General features: G+C 42.6%; 2 protein-coding genes and 1 long non-coding RNA gene across 5 annotated transcripts; 2 read left to right on the plus strand and 1 right to left on the minus strand.

Moving 5' to 3' along the window:
* Positions 1-2,089: 2,089 nt before the first annotated feature.
* Positions 2,090-5,681, minus strand: LOC101769873. Its single transcript, XR_001163100.2, has 4 exons — positions 5,061-5,681; positions 4,804-4,839; positions 4,117-4,206; positions 2,090-2,597 (listed from the first exon to the last, which is right to left on the minus strand). It is a non-coding gene; the product is annotated as an uncharacterized LOC101769873 (long non-coding RNA).
* A 1,681-nt stretch (positions 5,682-7,362) lies between these two features.
* On the plus strand, positions 7,363-8,576 carry LOC101770145 (probable calcium-binding protein CML11). Its single transcript, XM_004983495.2, has one exon. It carries the CDS (start codon positions 7,647-7,649, stop codon positions 8,286-8,288), a length of 642 nt encoding a protein of 213 aa, XP_004983552.1. The 5' UTR covers positions 7,363-7,646; the 3' UTR covers positions 8,289-8,576.
* Positions 8,577-9,882: 1,306 nt separating this feature from the next.
* On the plus strand, positions 9,883-20,169 carry LOC101770537. Of its 3 annotated transcripts, XR_001393088.2 has the most exons (19): positions 9,887-10,242; positions 10,331-10,505; positions 10,761-11,069; positions 11,165-11,254; positions 11,863-12,309; positions 12,405-12,512; positions 12,710-12,840; positions 12,927-13,059; positions 13,167-13,530; positions 13,655-14,160; positions 14,269-14,448; positions 14,533-14,691; positions 15,277-15,351; positions 15,789-15,933; positions 16,694-16,887; positions 17,396-17,608; positions 18,440-19,085; positions 19,176-19,269; positions 19,644-20,169. XR_001393088.2 is itself a non-coding variant. In XM_014804607.2 (18 exons), exons 1-17 carry the CDS (start codon positions 10,046-10,048, stop codon positions 19,076-19,078), a joined length of 4,065 nt encoding a protein of 1,354 aa, XP_014660093.1. In that variant the 5' UTR covers positions 9,886-10,045; the 3' UTR covers positions 19,079-19,085; positions 19,176-19,270. The 3 variants fall into 3 exon arrangements, 2 of the variants coding, with proteins under 2 accessions (XP_022679043.1, XP_014660093.1); XM_014804607.2 differs by lacking the exon at positions 19,644-20,169 and having other exon boundaries at positions 9,886-10,242; positions 19,176-19,270; XM_022823308.1 differs by lacking the exons at positions 18,440-19,085; positions 19,176-19,269; positions 19,644-20,169 and adding an exon at positions 17,925-18,008 and having other exon boundaries at positions 9,883-10,242.
* The last annotated feature ends 323 nt before the right edge of the window (positions 20,170-20,492 follow it).

Genomic DNA, 20,492 nt, shown 5'->3' on the forward strand with positions numbered 1-20,492 from the left:
CGAGATTAATATTCCAAAGCACGGTGACCCCGTCATATCTCTCTCTCTCTCTTCCTTTCTGTTGGTGCGATGCGTGGGGAAGGGGGGAGGGGATAGCCGTGCGCCCGTGCCGGATAGGTGCTGCGGACGTGCGGTGCGAGGTTTAACGGAGGAAGGGGGCGTGTGCATTTATCTCGCTCGTCCCACGAGGGAAGGTTTTTACTGCGCAAGGAAAGGGAGCTGGAAATGCCAGCATGTCTGTCCCGTTTTGCGTGGCCCAAGAGGAGAGGACGCGCCGGTGCTAGTGCACGTGCCAGCTGTAAATTAACGTTAAAATAAGTATTAAAAAAAGTTAAAGTCCAGGGAGCTGTAATATTTGTATCGCGCATCCTTTTGGATTTTTTATTGGCACATTTTTTGAAAAGCTCTATACGGATCCAGATGAGATTTGCTCTTCTGATCAGGAGCACTGTCACAAATCTCTTCAGGGGGAAGGCGAGGTGGTGATCTTTCAATTCCTGGCTATCAAAATCTTGTCGATATGAAGACTTACCAATAGCAGAGACAGAGTTTAACCGGATGGACGATTGATTTGAAATAATTGTGCAAGATTTTTTTACAGAAATTCTTGAATTTGCACGGAGTGCACTTCCCACTTTTACACGGATTTCTCACGGCGCAGTTGGATTTGCACGCTAGTGCAGGTAAATCTTGACTCCCATTTGTCTTCCGTTGGAGTATGAATTTACCTTCTCAAGCTCATCATCTCCCGAAAACACGGAAAACAAATCGAGACATGGCAAAAGTACCTACATTTAGTTTGTGATTTGCACAAAGTTTCTACCCGAGACTCATGAATCCAAACTAACTATGCCATCTAGAGCTAAGTGGAGAAGAAAATGCAGAGTATTAGTTTGCATCAGTTGCATGTCCCGGAGACCATAAAAGCATCTACAAAGTACCAAATTCTCCAATTATGCATGTCATCCTATTTCATGTCCGCGACAAAGCGAAATTCGTAAAATTTCAGTCGAAATTCAGATTAAAAAGGTGCCCTTTCGGTGAACAGTAATTTCGGTCACCACCGAAAAGACTGAATTTTGCGAAATTCATAAAATTTCAGCTGAAATTTATCACCGGTGGTAAGCCATGTTGGTTTGACCGCCTGCCACCGTGCCACCATCTAGCTCATAAAGGTCACCAAGACCGTCAATTGTAGTACTGTACGCTACACCGAGGTCCTCCATGTGTCTGGCAACTTGGGAACATGATTTTCATGGGTTCAATTTAATTTGAGGATAATAAACTGATTTCGGCAAATTAAAGATGGAAAACCTAACTTGAGCATGAATGAGTCCTATCCGACGACGAGCAAATTGATTTGGATGGTGAATGAGCCCTAACTTTTCAAGTGCGGTGAGTTTGGTTTTCTTTCTTATTTTTCTTAAAGGAAGGTTCTCTAAGCATAATGTGTTGGAATTTGGGAGTGTCGGTGAAAACTTGTGTCGCAGTTGCATTTTTTATTTGGACATTGCTAACGTACAGCCGGCTGTAATTTAGGCCGGATGTAGAGCCGCCTAAGTTACCTTAGGGAGTGTTTGGCTCCTGCGTGAATGTTTGGATAATAATTAGAAGTATTAAATATAGACTAATTACAAAATTAATTGTACAGATGGAGTCTAATTCACAACACGAATCTATTAAATCTAATTAGTCTATGATTTGACAATATGGTACTACAGTAACCATTTACTAATGATGGGTTAATTAGCCTTAATAGATTTATTTCGCAAATTAGTCTAGGAATTCTGCAATTAATTTTATAATTAGCTCATATTCAATCCTACTAATTAGCATCTTAGCTCATATTTAATCCTACTAGCATTCGATGTGACACATAATTGTTCGAATGTGACACATAAACTAACTTTCCTGTTACGACAAAAGCCAACTTTCCTATTATGACAAAAGGCTGCTACCGCTACTTTTTTCCTTGACAAAAACTACTCCTGCACGCGCTCCCAGATGACCCACGCATTTATTTTCTACTGGAAAAAATTTGGCAGCTCTCCTAAAAGATTTCAAATGACATTATTGCTCCTTCACTGAAAAAGGCAAAAACTGCCAGCTCTTGGGCAGTGGGCACTGCCGCTAGCCGAACACCAGAAAGGAAGCAACAAAATTACATAGATAATCTACTGATATGCGCTCAAAACTGTTACATTACTCCTGGGAGTGTATAGGTAATGAGGAAGGGGCCTGCAGGGAAACTGAGACTGTAACATTCTAGATTCAAATAATTTTTAGTGGCAGACATTTGCAACAAAATCTGGGACCAATCAGGCCTAGATTTCTGAGGGCGTGCTGTACCCACAAGACAGATTGGTAGATAAGCACAAGAGGGTAGCTGCTTCAATCCTTGTTGCCATGCATCTTCTCACTTTGTCATCAGCTGAGATTTAGAAAGCTTAACTTTTCGAAATTGCTTGAGGCGAACACTTTAAATACTATCTGCCAACAAAAAGCCAGTTGGAATGGTCTTTAAACCCTCGCGCAACGTCTTCCTATCTGCACTATCGATGCACTTCAAGTTTTCCCATTACTTCTGCCCACGTAATCTGCATTTACAAAGTAAAAAGTCATAGGCAAAAAGAAATTTTATTAGTAAAACAATGCAATAAAAAACTAGCTGATATGACTAATTTGCTTATTGATTTAGAATAACTTGCCTAAAATCTGAAAACCAAAAAGACACATCACCATTTAGAACATCATTCTTTTAGGTAGATATGCTTCTGATGAGACAACAAACTCTTGATACAACTAAACAATCATAACTATGACAGAAATGGCAGCGAAAGGTCCATTGGCAGAATCAAAGTTGCAAAGTAATTGTGCTAGCACAGTTTGCTGATGTAAAACAAAAGATCAAACACCAAGACGTGCACATACTCCAGCTACGAATGAGGCTGGAGAATTATAAAAAACAGATGAAAAAAAACTACTTTTGGATATGATAGTACATCACAACAATAGGGCTAAAAACACAAGGGAACCCATATATTGCTAGTCCAATCCATGTTATTGCTAATTTGACAGTATGATTAACTAGCAAAAGTTAACTGTTCTGCCTAAACCAAACCCACATTATTGCCTAGTCCAATCCATGTTATTGCTAACGAAAATACATTGTTTTGCCTAAATGTATTATGACAAAGCAAAAGACATAAAGAATACTATATCAGATTAGAGCATGAGCATACTCTTACAAAATCAATATGTTTCCTTGCTATTAAAATACTGTGTAGGAATGCCAAATTGATAGTGATAAGTTCACTGTAGAAACAAGTCAGCTCAAAATTGTGTCTAAGCCTAGGTGTACATGACATAGAGAATTGGGGTGTGGAAAATATAAAACAAGGAAACGGAAGCATGGATTAGTTAAAGAATAGCAAGGGCAGTTAGTAGCAGGATTAGAGAGCATGTAGTGCAAAAAATAAAGATGAAAAAATTGCCTACCGAAATCCATTGTTTTTCCTAGATGCACCTACGTTATTTTCTGATGAAAACAGTAAAAAAAATGCTTACTGAATTGCATTTTTTGCCTGGTTCTAAACACATTTTTTACGGATGAAAAAGTAAAAAATATGACTGCTAGATTGAATTGTTTTTCCTGGTTCTAACCTTTGCCTGATGCAGAATGCATTCTTGCCTGATCAGAACCATAATTTTCTAAGAAAGAGTGGATGTAGAATATATACTTATATTCTTTCTAATTCAAAATCATATTATTGCCTACTAAAGTATATTGTTTTTCCTAATTCAGTAGCATATTATTGTCTAACTAAAATACATATAACATGTTGTCCAAAAAATCAGTTCCAGTCTATCAGTCACAACCACATGTATCGAAAAAGAGCATACTGCATATCAGAGGCATATAATGAAAGCTGAGCCTTCTAGTTGCATCGTATCTCTGCATATAACTTCTTTCCCATGACTAACCACTGTACTCCTGACACTTTTTCTATATTGCTATACTACTTTACTGAACAAAAAAACACAAACATTAGCACATCACTCCAATTTGTGACCTTGTAATACCACCCAGAATGCAGCGAAAGCAATGTGTTTTACCTCCTTGCCACAATCCATTAACTTCATGCTTCCATTTCCTAAGATGCATCAAGCTATGACCAGTGAAACCAACACATGGTACTCTGAACTCTGAAAGTGCAAGGGGAGAAGTGAAATGTGAGCAGGTTGTTCTTAAGAGGAGGCAGATTGAGATGAGACCATGATCACCACCTAAAAGAAAAAAGGTGATTGTGTTTTTGTGGCACATCAGACTGAAGTTTGTTGAGTTAAATAGGACAAGTTCTATACAAGCTAACGTTATAGTCTTCTCAGTGGTTTATCCATGCAAGCAAAAGGTGTGTTATTGACCACGGTTTCTAGTTATCGACCTCAATCTTCTAACCTTCTATTCAGGTTAGAATGGAAGGACTAGAAGCCTTAATCAGGACGATATGGCAAGGTTTTGTTAGGCTCTACCATTGGCAGTACACAAGCTTAAATGCATGAGCTGCTATCTATTCCACTCACTGTCAGTCTCTCACTAAAATTCTTATTCAATGAAACTTGAGCTAGCTAAACCATTTGCAAAGGAATGGACACATGAAAATTTTCTGAAAATTACTCCCTCCCTCCCTCTTATCTTTAGAGCAGTAGTTTAGAACTATAAGGTAGAGTAATGTCATCTGCATACTAGTGTGAACTATAGTGCTACAAGAAGCCATATGACATCGGTATTGGTTACTATACCTCAGGCTCTGCATGATCTGGTGGTTGGCATTGTGACTGGAACATGGAAAGATAAAAAATGTCAGTTATGTTTGTGTCAGATCCATGAGCAGGAGGACGAGCTAAGGACTTAGCAGCAATTTACAAATCAGGATGTCTACTCATAAACAACTACCCTGATCTTCTCGTTGTCTGATTCCAGCTGAACGACCCCAACGAGACCTAGCTCAAAACAGGATGTGCAATAACGGGAAATGAGGGGAATAAAAGGATGCAACCTTGGTTTCAACGATGTGGGGAACTCGTTGACGATGAGGGAATAAATGCAGGGGAGCCTGGCAAGGCCCTCGAGCAGCCTCAACTCGTGGATTGGGTGGCGCCTGCTCAGATCCGTCGCTCCGACGAGCGGATCGGACGCCATTTGCTCGGATCCGATCGTCAGAGCTGTGTTTCACGCCACCGCGCCTCATGTCACCTTATTCCCGCCGCATATCGCCGGAGGCCGGCCCTCGCCGACGCTGCCGTGCCTTGCGTCACCCGCTCCCACCGCAGTCGTCTGAGGTCGGCCCTCACCAGCGCCATCGCGTTCCAACCACTGAATCACTCCTCTCCCACTGCCGGATCTCAACGCTGCCGCCGCCGCTCCGCCACCACAACAGCGGCACACATCGGGCGCGAGTCCGAGCCTCCTCCTCCTCCTCCATGGCGAGGAGTGGACACAAGGCTGACCGCCTCCTCCGTGGTGAGCGGCAGTCGCGACTCGCGAGCCCATGAAACCCTAGTGCCATCGGAGCTAGATGATAGAATAGGAGGCGGGCAGGCGGCGGACATCAGAGCGTGTGATGCCTGCGGGGAAGAGATGGTGAACGAGGAAGAAAATGTGCCGAGGATAATGTTGTGTGTGACAGCCACTGGATGATAGATGAGCGACGGATATATGCGGCTGTGCAGTTGGACAAAAATACAGCCGGGCATGGTGAAGTCATTACCCAGTTGCATTTTTTATTTTTCTCAAAGGAAGGTTCTATCTTGGCAACCATCAAATATTGGATGGAAAAGTTACTGAAATTAACAAGATAAAGTGAACGTTCGGCTGATTTTGGGAGGGATCCAACGAGTCACGTTAATATATGATTGTTTTGGATGGAGCATCATCCGTAAACACATAACGTTTCAGTAGAACCGCAATTGCGCTCCCCATCGACTGCAATCGTATCCCATTATCGCTCCTTTTTCTCGCGGCCCCTGCACACGGCAGTCGACGATGCGATTCTCTTCTTGCAGTCGTCCTTCTCGGCCGCATTCTCACTATGATAGAGTGTTGTGCTCGTGAATGCCAAAAATGGAGATGGTCGCGCTCGTGGTCGCCGCAAACAGTGGCAGTTGCGCACGTTGACGAGATGATTCATCACGGCGGAGACTGCGATGTAGCAGGCACAAGACGGGGACACCGAGACTTCTGCCCTCTCGCTAAAAACTTTAGCCTTGATGCTTCCAGTGAGGTGCCCATGGCGACCTAGAGCGCTGCGATCGCAGCGGCGGCCTCAATGTAGTGTCCGATTCGTAGCCTTGTCTCTCACGCCAACTACTGGGAATCACCGTTAACCCTCCACCACCAGGCGTCGTACCGGTGTTCGTTTACATTGCTACCCACCGAAATCCCGCCACCAGTGTTCAAGTCGAAGCGGTAATCCAGATTAGCAGTCACAGATCCAGGGTAACGGCAGCCGATCGATCACCTTGACCGAATGATACAAGCTGCAGTACCCTTCTCGTCAATTGCCGATTCTTTTTTGCTGGTCATACATGATGAGCTATTGAGGACAAGCAATCCGCCATAGGAGAGAGAAGGCCTCATGTGATAAGCATTTTCTGATTACGTTACCTCACACGAAACAAACAAAGAGAGTATTGAGTTAATTTGTATCAGATTCCACTGCTTTCTGTTATCGTTATCGTTTGCATTACAATTTCTCAACCAAACGGCACCGTACTGTCATCGGTTACATCTTGGAAGTGACTTAAAGGTGATATGCAATATCTTACATCACCTGTTCCGTCACTTCCGTGTATGTATATGTTGCTATGGGAGTCAAAAATTTTTTTGATGTTATATTTGTGCTTTGTTTTGACACTATAAGTAAATCTCAGTGAGTCTTAAAATAGCACTTCCATAGCAAACGTACACACACGTAAAATCTCGGTGCTTTGACACGTATGTTGTTAATATGAATACCATATTTTTCATATTGAAAATCTTTTGTCACCCGTAGCAACGTCACATACATAAACCTAATAAACCTAATATTAGTAAATAAAAGCAGCAGTAATAATGCATGAGTTAGATGCACCCACGAAACAGGAGACGTGCATAAGTTGGATGAGCTTTCTCTGCAATAATTGCATAGAGATTCACTCACTGACGCGTGGGCCTGATGCCAAAGGATCCACGCATTAATGCGCAGGTCCATTTCTACAGAGGAACTAATTCAGCCTCCGTGACTCCGTCTATCGTTGCTCTGCTCTTGCTCCGTATGTTGCTCGCTGCTCGCTCCAAGCCTCCCTCCTGGCCCCTTCCAACAAGTCCTGCCGTGTCGACTGGCTGGCTCGTTTCGGCCGGCGGCCACGTCGCGAGTTCCCGCGCGTGGTGCCGTGCCGTGCCATGGTTTGAAGAAAGCTAGCTGTGCGCCTGTGCCTTGTCTGTTGTACACTGGGCGCGCGCCCTCTCATATAGGAAAGTACGTGCGTCTCCACTACTGATCCGCCATTCCAGGGCGCCAACCCCTCCAAGATCCGACTTCTCCGGCCGCTCCACCCAATTTCGTCCTCCTCCCTGGTCTCCCTCCCCGCCTCCCGATCTCGACATGAGCGACGCCACCACGGCCCCCGCCGTCGCCGCCGGAGCCGGAGACCCCGCCGTCGACGCCGCCGCGCACAAGCCGGTCGCCCCGTCGCCGGAGACCACCCGTCGGGGCGGCAGCTCCGTGGTCGCCGCCATCAGCCAGGCGGCGCAGCAGCAGCAGCAGCAGCAGTCGCGGCTGGACGACGACCAGCTGGCGGAGCTCCGGGAGATCTTCCGCTCCTTCGACCGCAACGCCGACGGCAGCCTGACGCAGCTGGAGCTGGGGTCCCTGCTCCGGTCCCTCGGCCTCACGCCTAGCGCCGACCAGCTCGACGCGCTCATCACCCGCGCCGATACCAACTCCAACGGCCTCGTCGAGTTCTCCGAGTTCGTCGCGCTCGTGGCCCCCGACCTCCTCGCCGACAGTTCCCCATACTCCGAGGACCAGCTCCGCAGGCTCTTCGCCATCTTCGACCGCGACGGCAACGGGTTCATCACCGCGGCCGAGCTCGCGCACTCCATGGCCAGGCTCGGCCACGCGCTCACCGTCAAGGAGCTCACGGGGATGATCAAGGAGGCCGACACCGACGGCGACGGGCGCATCAACTTCCAGGAGTTCTCGCGCGCCATCACCGCCGCCGCGTTCGACAACATCTTCTCCTGACCGACCGACAGAGATTCCCACGATCCGCATGGGTGTCGATCGTCGATTCATACCTTGATCATGTCAGTTTTCACTTTGTTCTTCTTCTTTTGGGGAGATTAATTTAGGAAGGTATAGATGAGGTGTGGTGTTCTTGTGAATAACAGAACAAAAAAAAAGAGAATCAGTTTAGGGACAAATTACATGCATGATTGAATGTGTTCATCCATTTCCGTCAGTGTTTGCTTGCAGTCATGGAGTGCATATGTCTCTTGCATATTTGCATGGCATAGTTTAGTTCCTCTCTGGCCAAGGATGATAAGATGTCAGCATGATCGTCCTGGTGTGAATCCTTGCTTCTTGTTCGTCGTCCTGGATTATCTTCTCGAATGATTGAGCCTATGTCTGGCAATCATTACCCTTTATGCTCGGCTCAAGTTATTGAAGCATTAACTTAAAAAAAGTTATTGAAACATTGACACTTTCTTAAGAAAGAACACGTAGGCTCTCCTCGAACTTGGTTGGTGGAGTTTGTTATTAGCTTTGGACAACCAGGCAAGCAAGCAATCATGCGTGGGGTGGTACGTGTTGATCAGAATCCAAATGGCAAGAAAAGTCTCGAAACTAAACATCTGCAAAGTTCCAAATGAAAAGTTCAAACCTTTTGCAGAGTCTGAGCTTTGATCTGGTCTGTTTTGACCTGCAGGCCGCAACTGGAAGATTATGCGATACATACACGTTATCTAAAGGTGAATCTCGGGCTGTTTCGTTTTGATGTAAAAGAAGATCACTAGCTAGAGTAAGAAGTATCGCATCTTGTTTAGGCAGTGCAGACCTAGTGCAATCTGAGGTTTTATCTATGTGTTCGGCATCTGTTGCGACTGCACGAATACCGACAAATGACTTGTGAAAGTTCATAGTATTCTGCATTGTGTTCTTATCGACAAGATTATTGGAGCGACCTCGACTAGATCGGCTTGGAACTAGCACCTGAATCTGCAGGGCACAGTGCTTATAGGGTAACAAAGTCTCTGAATCATTCCATCACCTCCGAGACTCCGGTTTTATTCTCGACTTTGTGCTTGCATATATGGCTCAATGGCTGCCGTGTCTACAATTTATAGCATGGATAAGCTTAGACGCGATAATATTATGCTAGAACCAAATTTTCAGGATCAGGGAGACTGTCGTCCAAGGGAGAATGAACGGCAACCGTTTAATGAGATCGCCGGCTTGTCCTGCTCTCCTTCTCTGAACTGAAGATGAACCTGCATTGTCCTGAGCCTGACACAAACAATGCCTTTGATCGTGGTTCATTGGTCCGAAGCTGGAAATATTTTGGATACTTATCTTAATTGCTTAGTGCTTTTTTTATACTGATAATTGCTTAGTGCTTATAAGTTATACCACGAAAACTATGCAACATGTCTTTGCATGTATTGATGTATGTTTGTTTGGACTTTGAGACTCGAGAAACCCGAATGCAAGGGATAAACAAACTGATTGCTAATGCGCTTTCATGTTCAATTCACGTATCTGGTATCTACGTTTTCCTAGCCTATACACGAAACCTTGTGATTGTCACAGTTTGCGCCACCTTCGTCTTCCCCCTGTTTCCTTCCTCCTCGTCGCTTGGCGCTTCCAGAAAAACCCCCGAGGCGTCTCGTCTCGTCTCCGCCCGACACACCTTGAACCCTCGCGAGTCGCGACGACTGGAAAAGCAGGCAAGCGCAATCCCACAGCTCGGCAGCTCCTCCTCACCGTCGCCGCCGATTTAGATGGAGATGGAGGCGGCGGCGGCGGCGGCCTCCGACGAAACCCTAGCCGCCGTCTTCGCCCAGCTCAAGCCCCACACCGTCGCTCTCCTCGACCTCCTCCGCAGCCGCCGGGCCGCCTCCAGCTCCGCCTCCTCCCTCCGCGAAATGGCCGCCTTCCTCCGCTCCGCCCCCGCCCCCGCACTGCAGCTCTGCTTCGAGTAATTTTCTCAAGCACCGCTTCCTTTTGTTTTGATTTTGGTTTTGGTTTGGGCCTGCTAATTTGTGTTCATTCCCCTCCCCTTTCAGCTATACAGTGTTTCCACTGCTGATGCTCCTGGATGCGGCGGTGCAGTGCAGGAAGCAAGGCAATGCACCGGGGCAGGGTGCTGGGGACATTGGCATCGCTGATGCCGTCGCCGAAGCTGGGCTGGCCTGCCTTGAAGTGCTCCTAACCAAGTGCCGCCTCACCTCAGTCAATCAGGTCAGGCGCTTAATTCCGCTCTAGCCTAGCATCATCTCATGGATCCCTTAGCTGCAACCTGCCAATTAGCTGCTTTACTGAAACCTGCAGACTCTGTAGTGTAATGTAACTAAGCATCATTTGATTCAGTAGTTGGTCTTTGGACAATTGAGTGTTTTATGAAATGAATTAGGCACACAATGTGGATTATGTTTTCATCTGGGTTTTAATCTGCCAAGCCACATCTGTAACTCATGTTTTTTTCCCCTTCCCTAGATGGTTGCAATGCTGAAAAAGTTGACTTCTGGGGCCATGCTTTTGCCTTTGGAGGCTTCAGAGGAGTTCCGCATTGGAATCATAAGATGCTTCAGAGCCATGGTTTTGCAGTTACAACCATGCTTGGAGCGGTCCTGTTCTTGCAAGCAAGCAACAGTGTTGCCTACGTCCTCAACCAATACAAGCTTGGAGGCCAGGAGTGTAGTTCACTCAAAGCTCCCTGCACAGCCAGAAGAGTGCCTGCTTGCATTCCTTCAGTCACAAAATGCTTCAGCTGCCGTTGGACACTGGCTCTCACTTCTTCTACAGGTATGACATACATTCCTGAATATAGTGTGTATCCATTTCTTCTTGGGAAAATGGCTTAGCTTTAGTTCTCATTAATGTTTGTTTTCATATGGAAGGCATCAGAACTTGAGGCATCAAGAGGGCACCGTGGAAGTGCAGATGTTAGAAAGGAAGCATTACACGCTCTCCGTATTCTTATTGCCAAGGTGAGAAGATGCTTAAGCAGTTAAGCATAAGCATATCATTGATTACCAGTTGCCTTGCTAGTATTTTCTTCCCGAACTACACCTGCCACAGCAGAGAAGCATGAAATAGACTGAAGCTACAAAAATTGGATGATCGGCATAATAACCAATCTAGCTAAAAGAATATGAAAAGCTTTTATTGAGTCATTTAAGTTATAGAAAAATTCTTGAACCCAAGAATTCAAAATGACAAGTTCTTCTTTACCCAGAAAAAAAGAACCACTTAGAATAGCCAAACAGATTATATTTGTTGAGAAATGCAAAATGCTATGGAGATGGCAAATTTCAATTATTTTTAAAAACAAAACAATGGATAAGATATATTCAACTGATGTTATGTATACCTACTCTCATATATGTGAAATTTTCCTCTTATTGCATTAGTAAGACAATCAACCTCGTAGTTATGCTTGGTATGCCCTAGTATCTTTCTTGTGCGCAAGATTTCACATTGCATGAAGGCATTACTCAATGGTTTTTATCTATTACAGGCATGATTCCTCCTGCTGAGACTGTTCTTTTTCCTTGCCCACAATGCATATAATTCTTTTAACCCTTTTTCTTGTTAGGTAGGTTCTGCTGATGCACTTGCCTTTTTCCTTCCTGGAATTGTCAGTCGCCTCGGAAAGGTTCTCTACAGATCGAAGACTATGATTAGCGGTGCTGCTGGGAGTTCTTTGAGCATTGAACAAGCCATTCTTGGATTGACAGAGGCTTTGATGATAGTCCTAAATGACAAGGAAAATTTTAGTGCCCTTGATATGGCTATAAATGAGGATTGGGCCCATTCTTCTGGTGGTGATGGTTCAACTGAGCATGTATTGCAGATGCTTCGCCAATTACCAACCAAAAGTCTATCTGAACAGATAGGTCATGATGAAACTACAGATGACTCTACCTCCGATGCCAATAATCCCTCTGCTGATAGAAAGGCACTACATGTAAAGCGGACCAAAAAATGGCTTGAGGAAACAACTAGTAATGTTGATAAATTGCTTTCTGCCACATTCCCACATGTATGTTTTTCTTTTTTTTTGTTATATAGTATATTTGAAAACAAGATGTATTGATGTAATCTTACGTATGCTTAATATTGTGCGATCTTTTGCAGCTTTCTATTCATTCATCTGAGAAGGTGAGGAGGTCGGTGGTTAGTGGTGTGAGGGGGCTTTTGTCTAGCTGCGGCTCTACATTAAAGCGAAGCAAGATGCTACTTGTGGTATGTGAACTGTAATATTTTTGTCACTTGTGAGCATGAAAGTATTGGATCTTTGATTATGTTATTTTACAACTGTGTCATTCATATCTTTGCCTTTGTATTCGAGAGAAATAATATCTTTACCTTTGTTAGCAATCTCCTAGTCCTTGACTCAAAGCTGTATTTGTTTTCTTAACTTCACAAATATAACATTGCAGGAATGCTTATGTGTTCTTGCATGTGATGATGCCGCCGCTGTGTCTGAGGCTGCACAAGATGCTCTCCTTTATCTTTTCAACCAGGGTCACAATTTTATTACAGAAAATGAGATTTCTGATATTTTTACCAGGTATGTGCTATTTTCTTTTCTTAAATGACCACAGTTGATGGTGGCCTGCGTGAGCAAAGTTCTTACTGTTGTTCATTTTTAAGCAGGCTAGTTGAAAGGTTGCCACAAGTGGTACTTGGAAGTGAGGAGACAACTGCATTGTCACATGCTAAGAGGCTGTTGGCTCTGACATTTTATGCAGGACCTCAGTTTCTGATAAATCATCTTCACCATTCTCCTGTGAGAACCCCCCCACCCAAAACCGCCCTCTGGGATCCTGGAGGTTCAGGTGTTCCTTATGTGGATGCATGATTCGTCTATTGACTTTGAAATTTATTCCCTGGCAGGTTATCGCTACTCGTTTCTTTGATTGTTTGGGTCTATGCATAAGTCATAGTTCGCAGTTTTCTGGTTCAATGGACAAGTTAATCGTATCAAAGCCACTGTCTGTTGGTTACCTCTATTCAGTTGCTGAGTTGAAGGGTGGTGCCTATTCTAAAGATATGACTAATAGTTCTCTGCAGGCCACGTATACGCCGGCAGCCTCCAAAATATCTGTTATCCATGATAACGGTTTGTCGAATGCAATACTTGGTACTGTTGAATATGAGTTGCCCCATGTGCCTCCATGGTTTGTGCATGCTGGCAGTCAGAAACTTTACTTGGTTCTTGCTGGAATAATTAGACTTGTTGGCCTATCAACAGTGTCAGGTACTTTGCAACCTTCTTCGCAAATTAGTGACTTACAGGGTGTTCCACTTGTCGTGTTCTACGAATTATGTCATTTTTATGCTGTAATCGTGGCTCATCATATTTATTTGCTTATTGATGCTAGGGAAAGAAACTGCTGCATCCTTATCTCCTTTTGTTGATATTCTACTCGATCACTTCAGGAGGTTGAGCACTGTGGTGCGATCCAAAAATATTTACAGAGATGGCCATAGGTGGTACATGAATGGTGAAGCTGGACATACACTACGCCAGGCAAGTTCAGCTGTTTGCATGCTCAATGAGCTCATATATGGTTTGTCAGATAGATCTCTTGGTATGTTTTTGCAACTGTTCCAGAAGAGATCAGCACAGATGGTAAGGACAGCTTGTCAGAATGATCAATTGATCGCTTCTGTTAAACATAATGGAGTTACTAATGAAAGAGAAGTCTGGGGATGTAATGAACAAAAGGGTACTAAAGACAATATTATTCATTGTATCGGCAGTATTCTGCATGAATATATATGTCCAGAAGTGTGGGATCTTCCAACAGAAAAGGATGTTGAGCTATGCCTAACAGAGTTGAACCTGCCATTGCACTTCTACCGTGATACCACTGCTTTGCACACGGTAATAATGAATAATTATCATTCACAAATTGGAATTGTTTCGCTCCTTAGTTTTGAATATCTGTTTTGAAAATACTATCTTCTCAAGTATTTCAGTTTGTGGTTTCAGGTGACGCTTGAAGGAATTGGAGTCTTGGGTGCTGTTCTTGGTCAAGATTTCGCACGTAGTGGGTTTATGCACTCTTCCCTTTATCTTCTGCTCCGTGAACTTATCAGCTCAAGTGCTCAGATAAGAATTGCATCAGATGCTGTCTTAAGAGCGCTTGCTGCTGCTGGCGGTCATTGTTCGGTAATAGATTGCCTTATCTCATGCCATAGTTTGTTTAATTATCATTAGATTTTCTATTTAAGATTTGTCTTCCTGCCTGTACAGGTTGGCCAATTTGTTGTCGCGAATGCAGATTACATTGTTGACTCTCTTTGTAGACAGCTACGTCACTTGGACATGAATCCCCATGTCCCTGATGTTCTTGCTTCCATGCTGTGTTACATTGGTGCTTCTCATGATATTTTACCATTCTTGGAAGAACCGGTATGTTTTAGGGTGGCTATAAATCTCAAGGTTCAAAACTTTATATTTGTTTGCTGATTTTTTGAAATTGGGTGGTGCTTCTGTACTTTCTCTGTAAGAAAATTGCGCAACTCAGCCAACCTAGTACATCGATGCCTATGTTCTTGAAGCCGGCTACTAATTCACCCTTGGCCTATGCGATACACTTATGTGGATTCATTTTTTTTTTATTTTGTAGCACTGCTGGATGATTGGCAGTAACTTTAGGCTCTCTCCGGTGTGCTTGGATGGCCCCACTTTTAATTGCCATTGTCATCCCTTGTTTTTTTTCTGTCAGTGTCTTTCCATCATTGATCTGCATAATGAGTAATCCAACCATGCCCTGCTAGTGAAAGCTAAGTTCGTGAAGTACATCACTAGTATTTGTTTTTTTTTTTGGGGGGGGGTGGGGGCATGCCGCATTACTAAGAGGCCTTTTGCAACAAAATAAATCGAAGTGACATATAGGGGAGGATTTATGCAATTCTTACTAAATGAAAAATAACATTATTTTGCAAGTAAGTTTCATCCCTCTGATTTCATCATGGTGCATGTAAATTCTTACAGATGCGAGCAGTTTCTTCTGAGCTGGAGGTACTTGGCAGGCATGACCACCCACATCTAACTGTTCCATTTCTGAAGGTAATATTGTGTACACAGTTTGGTACCTGCTCACAGTTGGGATGGCGTTTTTGCGGAGGCTTTTGTATTTTTGGTTATTTGGTTTGGTTCAAGCCCACAAATTGGTGTGTGTGATAATACAGTGATACAGTGACTTCTTCAGGCAAAGCTTTCTAAGGATATGGCTAGTTATGGTTATTTATCTCTTAATTAAATAATTATGTGTGAAGTCCACAATTTTTTCATTATGTCAAAATTCTATGCGAAGTTAAATAAAAATACCCATTAATCGGTGGTAATATTGTTCCTTCCGTTGGTATGTGCAAAGATCCAATTTCTACACATGTACTTGTTTACATCTTCTTTTCAGAGTGTGCCTGGCTGCCTGCGCATTACTGATGCTTCATGTTTCATATGAGTTAGTAATTTATTTTCATGTTTCTTTTTGGTTTATCTAGGCGGTTTCTGAGATTGCCAAGGCATGCAAACATGAATCTACTAGTTTGCCAGATGACGCCCAATCATTTTATTTGAAGGTCAGTTCAGAAGGCCAAGAAGTCAAAAATATGATCGAGAAGAGAATGGAATCCAGTGCAACATCTGGTAATTGCTTGATAGGACTCATTCTTATTTTTCAGCATGTTCTACAGCAGCTATTATAGTTCATCAAAGTAATAGGCAAAGGATCAATACGCATATAACCACCAGTCACCATGGGAATTTGTTTCCCATTTTATTTTGAATTACATGCTGATATTTGATAATATGTGGTGGGCTAATACTGCATCATTAACGTATAGCGCTCTTGCAAATTCCTTATTGAAGTTAAGGTTCATCATTTCTATAATGCTATGCTCTCACTCATTCCTTTTTTACTTGTTTTCCTATGAAATTTTGCAGTGCCTATATTTTAGTGTAGATATCTAAACATGATGGTACTCAGCTGAGCTAACATTTTATTGCCTTTTTACCCTGTCACACCATTTTCCTTGGTAGCTTGCGTTAGTTCATCTCTAGCCTACACCAACATGCTTGAAAATAAAAGGCTTTGTTCATGTTGTTATTGTTGTTGCATGGTACTCTGCTAACATTATGCTAGGTTTTTCCTGCGACTCCTATCCTCTTATGCATGTTCTAGTTACTTTTCTATGTCGTTCTGCCGGTTTTCTTACTTTCTCATGCAATATATTATGGCTCAGCACCTCAGCCTCAACCACCGTCTCCATGCAAAATAAAATAAAATGTTTCAGTCTTTCTATATAGTTTTTTTGGGCGCCTTGTATTTAATTTTTCAGATTTACTTTATTCAAGGTGGCTTTACGCTGTAGACTCACTAATGCCCTGTCTTTTTGTATTGCATCAGAAAGAATGAATGCTGATGCTCAACTTGATTTTATGAGCTTGGAATATTGGGAGGACTTACTTTGTAAGTTAAATGAGATGAGAAGATATAGGAGAATAGTTGGATCACTTACAGGTTCTTGCTTATCAGCTGCCACCCCACTTCTCTCTTCAACTAAGGAAACAGCTTGTCTTGTGGCCCTTGATGTTGTGGAGGTATTTTCTTTTTCTGTTAATAACACATTGTAAGTTCTAATTGTGAAATTTTTCTGTCTTCTTGGAAGGCAAATACCACTTTCTTAGTTTTAGGGCTGTCTTTTTCATGTGTTTCCATTGTTTCATTTGCTATTCTTTTTGGCCATCATTTGCAGTGATATTACAAATAATTTTTTTTTGCTAACTTGGTTTGTATGCCATTCTGTATGTCAAGGAATGTCTAGCTTAACTGTGCTTATGCAGTACCCATGGGACAGCTATGTTCAAGTTATTTGTTTTCCAATTTCTATACCAATGGAATAGCACCAATCGCCCAACTGCTTTTGCAATCTTGCTACCTGATAGTTATCATATCATAATTTCTATTGTCATTTTTATTTATATTGGTAAAAATTTACTGCAGTGTTACATTCACAGGTAGCATATACCTGCAACTTTCATGTTTCATCCCAGTGAAGTTATTTCTGATAGTTGTGGCAATAATAATGATGTTATCTGTTGTATCCAGAATGCTATTATATCTATCACCAAGGTTGAGGAGGCTTACAAGTGTGAAAATCAAAGTAAAGGAATTATTGAGGAGTCCATCCAGTTTCTGTCATTTGATGAACTTCTTGATGGTACAGATGCCAGCGAAGATGCTGATGAGAATCGATTGCTCCCAGCTATGAACAAACTATGGCCTTACTTGATTATCTGTCTAAGGAACAAGATATCAGTGGTATGTTTTTTCGCCTCTGATTGGTCCGTTTTCAGTTGCCTAGCTTGTTTCTTTAATTTTCACCATAAACAATCATAGATAACTCAATGAAATGATACATGGCTCTCCTGCATGTTCGAGAAGAAAACAACCATATACAAACTCACAATATTTCTTATATTAGCCTGTGCCCATGTTAACTGCCCTCCTACATTGAGATCGTTCGTCAGTGTTAGTTTTCATGTCTCCCTTGCACAAAGTCATGGTCTAGGGCTTTTGATCTACCAGAACATATCACGCATCCAACTGATAAGCCACTAATCTGCATGTGTTGTAGGGACCTCCTTCCTTCTCTTTTCCCTTAGTTTCTGGGGCTTCCCATTATGTTGGTGCACAGTAATTTAGGTGGGTACATACCTGAATTTGGTACGGTGTGTGATGCTGTTCACTTCATAGCTTCAACTCCATTATTTTTGATATCGTCCGTCATTTTGTTGAAGGTTCAGTTCGTTTGTATTCTTGAAGTCAGGGAACAAGTGTCTTCCAGCTAACTAAAACATAAATTCTGTCATACTAGGAATTTATGTCCTGGTTAGTTGGAACTCAAGCACGTGTTTAGACATAATCTATATGCTTGAGCTTGTATCAGGAATTTGCGGTGTTTAGTTGGGACATCTAATTTTTTTTTTATATGATAGTCTATGTGTTTCTATTTTCAACAATTGCTGAACTGTGAACTTTCTTTTGTTTGTTGCTTTATTCTATGCACCTGCATTTGCTCTAATTTCAGCCTGATTGTACATTATCTCCCTTCTATGTAATTTCTGCGCTTACCAGACTGTTGTTTTGCAGCCGGTTGTTAGAAAGTGCACTGAAGTATTGAGTAGAGCAATTAGTATGTCTGGTGGTGATTTTTATGTACGCCGCTTTCATAAGGATGGACATATTGTTTGGAGGTTGCTGGCATTATCTCCATTCCGACGAAAAAGAATGTCAATGATGGATGAAAAAGCAATCATTTTACCATATAGGGATACCTCACTTACCTCAGAGGAACCCATGGCTGAGATCTCCAGTCAAAAAATTCAGATTGCGGTCCTGGACATGATCGCCACAATATCTTCCAGCAAAAGAAGTGCTATTGCATTAGAAAGTGTACTAAAGAAGGTTTGTGGCCTTGTGGTTGGTATCGCCTACAGTAGTTTGACAGGTTTGCAAGAAGCTGCTATAAGGGCATTGGCAGGCCTTGCCTGTATGGATGCTGACCTTGTCTGGCTTCTCTTGGCGGATGTTTATTACTCACTAAACCAAAGGGATATACCTTTACCGCCCAACCAAGATGTGGCAGAGATATCAGATCTTTTGCCCCCACCAATGTCTGCGAGAGAATACCTCTTTGTACAGTACGGAGGCGATGGTGTGAGATGTGATGTAGACCCGTCATCTGTTCACGAGGTGTTCAAAAGGATGCAGGATGTGGTCCTAACATGAAAATCAGGTGCAGTCCACAGCTTTCTCCTTACAAGCTATGCTAACAGGTTTTCTGTTGCTACATTTAATTATTTGAGAATTCCACTTTGTTTTTCAGGTTGATCTCCCTGTATAAAAACCTTGCCGATGGGATTTTGTGTCACTGCTGGCTAGCCCGCCAGTGTCACATATTTTGCCTGTACTGGAAAATGGTAAACTTTTTAGAGTTTTTTCTCTTGCTCTGCAAAATAGTAGTTTGAACCAATAAGACAATGAAAATGCAAGAAACTTGCATGAGTAGGAGAAGCAAATAACAACCAAAGCTAACAGTTTGTGATCTGGAGATCTTTATAGAAGCCATTTAGAATTATTGAACCTGTAACTATACTTTGGCTCATTTTTGTATCTGCATCAGTTTTGTTTCACTTGTATATGACTCCAATCCTCTCAGTGGTGTGCTTTCTTTGTAATGCAAATGTATCATTAACTAAATATAAATCCTTTGCTGCTAGCATAAAGTATCTTTTTGACAAAACTCTGGTCCAATCTTGAGTACTCTTGATCTTTTCACCCTTAAAAACATCAGGAACAATGATGAAGGATGAGCTGGAGTTGCCAGGGAACATCTTTGTGGTGTCGCAATTGGATATGTCATTGGCATTATGCTTTGTTGCTAGAATCAGTGAAGAGTGCGATCTGTTTCTATCAAGCAATTGCACTTGGCATGTGTGACTGTATGCCATGGACATTGTTCTCCATGATGTTGTGAGCAAGGAGCAGCAACCGCTTGGAGGGGTCATCAAGCAAATTACAACACAAGCAAAGTACAGGATGGTTTTCTGATGGGGTGCATGTGTAATTATATCGAGCAAACGTGTATCACATGGTGGAGTTTAGTCGTGTGAAAAGAAAGGTAGATGATGTATAAACCATCTCTGAGTTGATTGCTCCCTTTTCTGAAGCGTTTTTTTATTCTGGGTCTGGGATATTCATGTCTAATGCCCGTCAAAATTCGTTGGTAAACATCTTGCTAGCCCTTTCTAATCTGTAAAACAAAAGGTGAACACCTCGCTTCAGTCCCGTATAGATCACGGATATTCCTTTTGTTGACACTCGCTTGTCTCCAAAGCGAAAGGTGAAATCTCACCTGAATCAGAAGGTATCTGTGCTTCATGTAGGCGTGAGCATGTTTGGTACAAATTGGTCTTTGCAATGAACAGCCTGTCTTCCTGGTTTACCACCGTACATATCCTACAACTTTTAAATCACCTTTTTAGTTTTTTTTTCTTCTTTTCTTGCCCCTATTAAATAAATTTTATCACTAACAACTTCTCTTTCCATATGCACAACCCTAGAACATGTTTTGAATTGGAGGGAATATCTAAGAAGCGAGGTAACTGTTATATCTGTTAGATGTATATGTACTGTTGGTTTA

The sequence above is a fragment of the Setaria italica genome, chromosome IX (genome assembly GCF_000263155.2).
Source record: "Setaria italica strain Yugu1 chromosome IX, Setaria_italica_v2.0, whole genome shotgun sequence".
Classification (NCBI taxonomy): domain Eukaryota; kingdom Viridiplantae; phylum Streptophyta; class Magnoliopsida; order Poales; family Poaceae; genus Setaria; species Setaria italica.

What these genes read in the sequence shown, in the direction of transcription:
- LOC101770145 (XM_004983495.2), top strand. Translation starts at nt 7,647, where the DNA reads ATGAGCGACGCCACCACGGCCCCCGCCGTCGCCGCCGGAGCCGGAGAC.
- LOC101770537 (XM_014804607.2), top strand. Translation starts at nt 10,046, where the DNA reads ATGGAGATGGAGGCGGCGGCGGCGGCGGCCTCCGACGAAACCCTAGCC. An exon ending in ATCATCTTCACCATTCTCCT is followed by an intron (nt 13,060 to 13,166) that starts GTGAGAACCCCC and finishes ATTCCCTGGCAG; the next exon opens with GTTATCGCTACTCGTTTCTT. An exon ending in TACCATTCTTGGAAGAACCG is followed by an intron (nt 14,692 to 15,276) that starts GTATGTTTTAGG and finishes AAATTCTTACAG; the next exon opens with ATGCGAGCAGTTTCTTCTGA.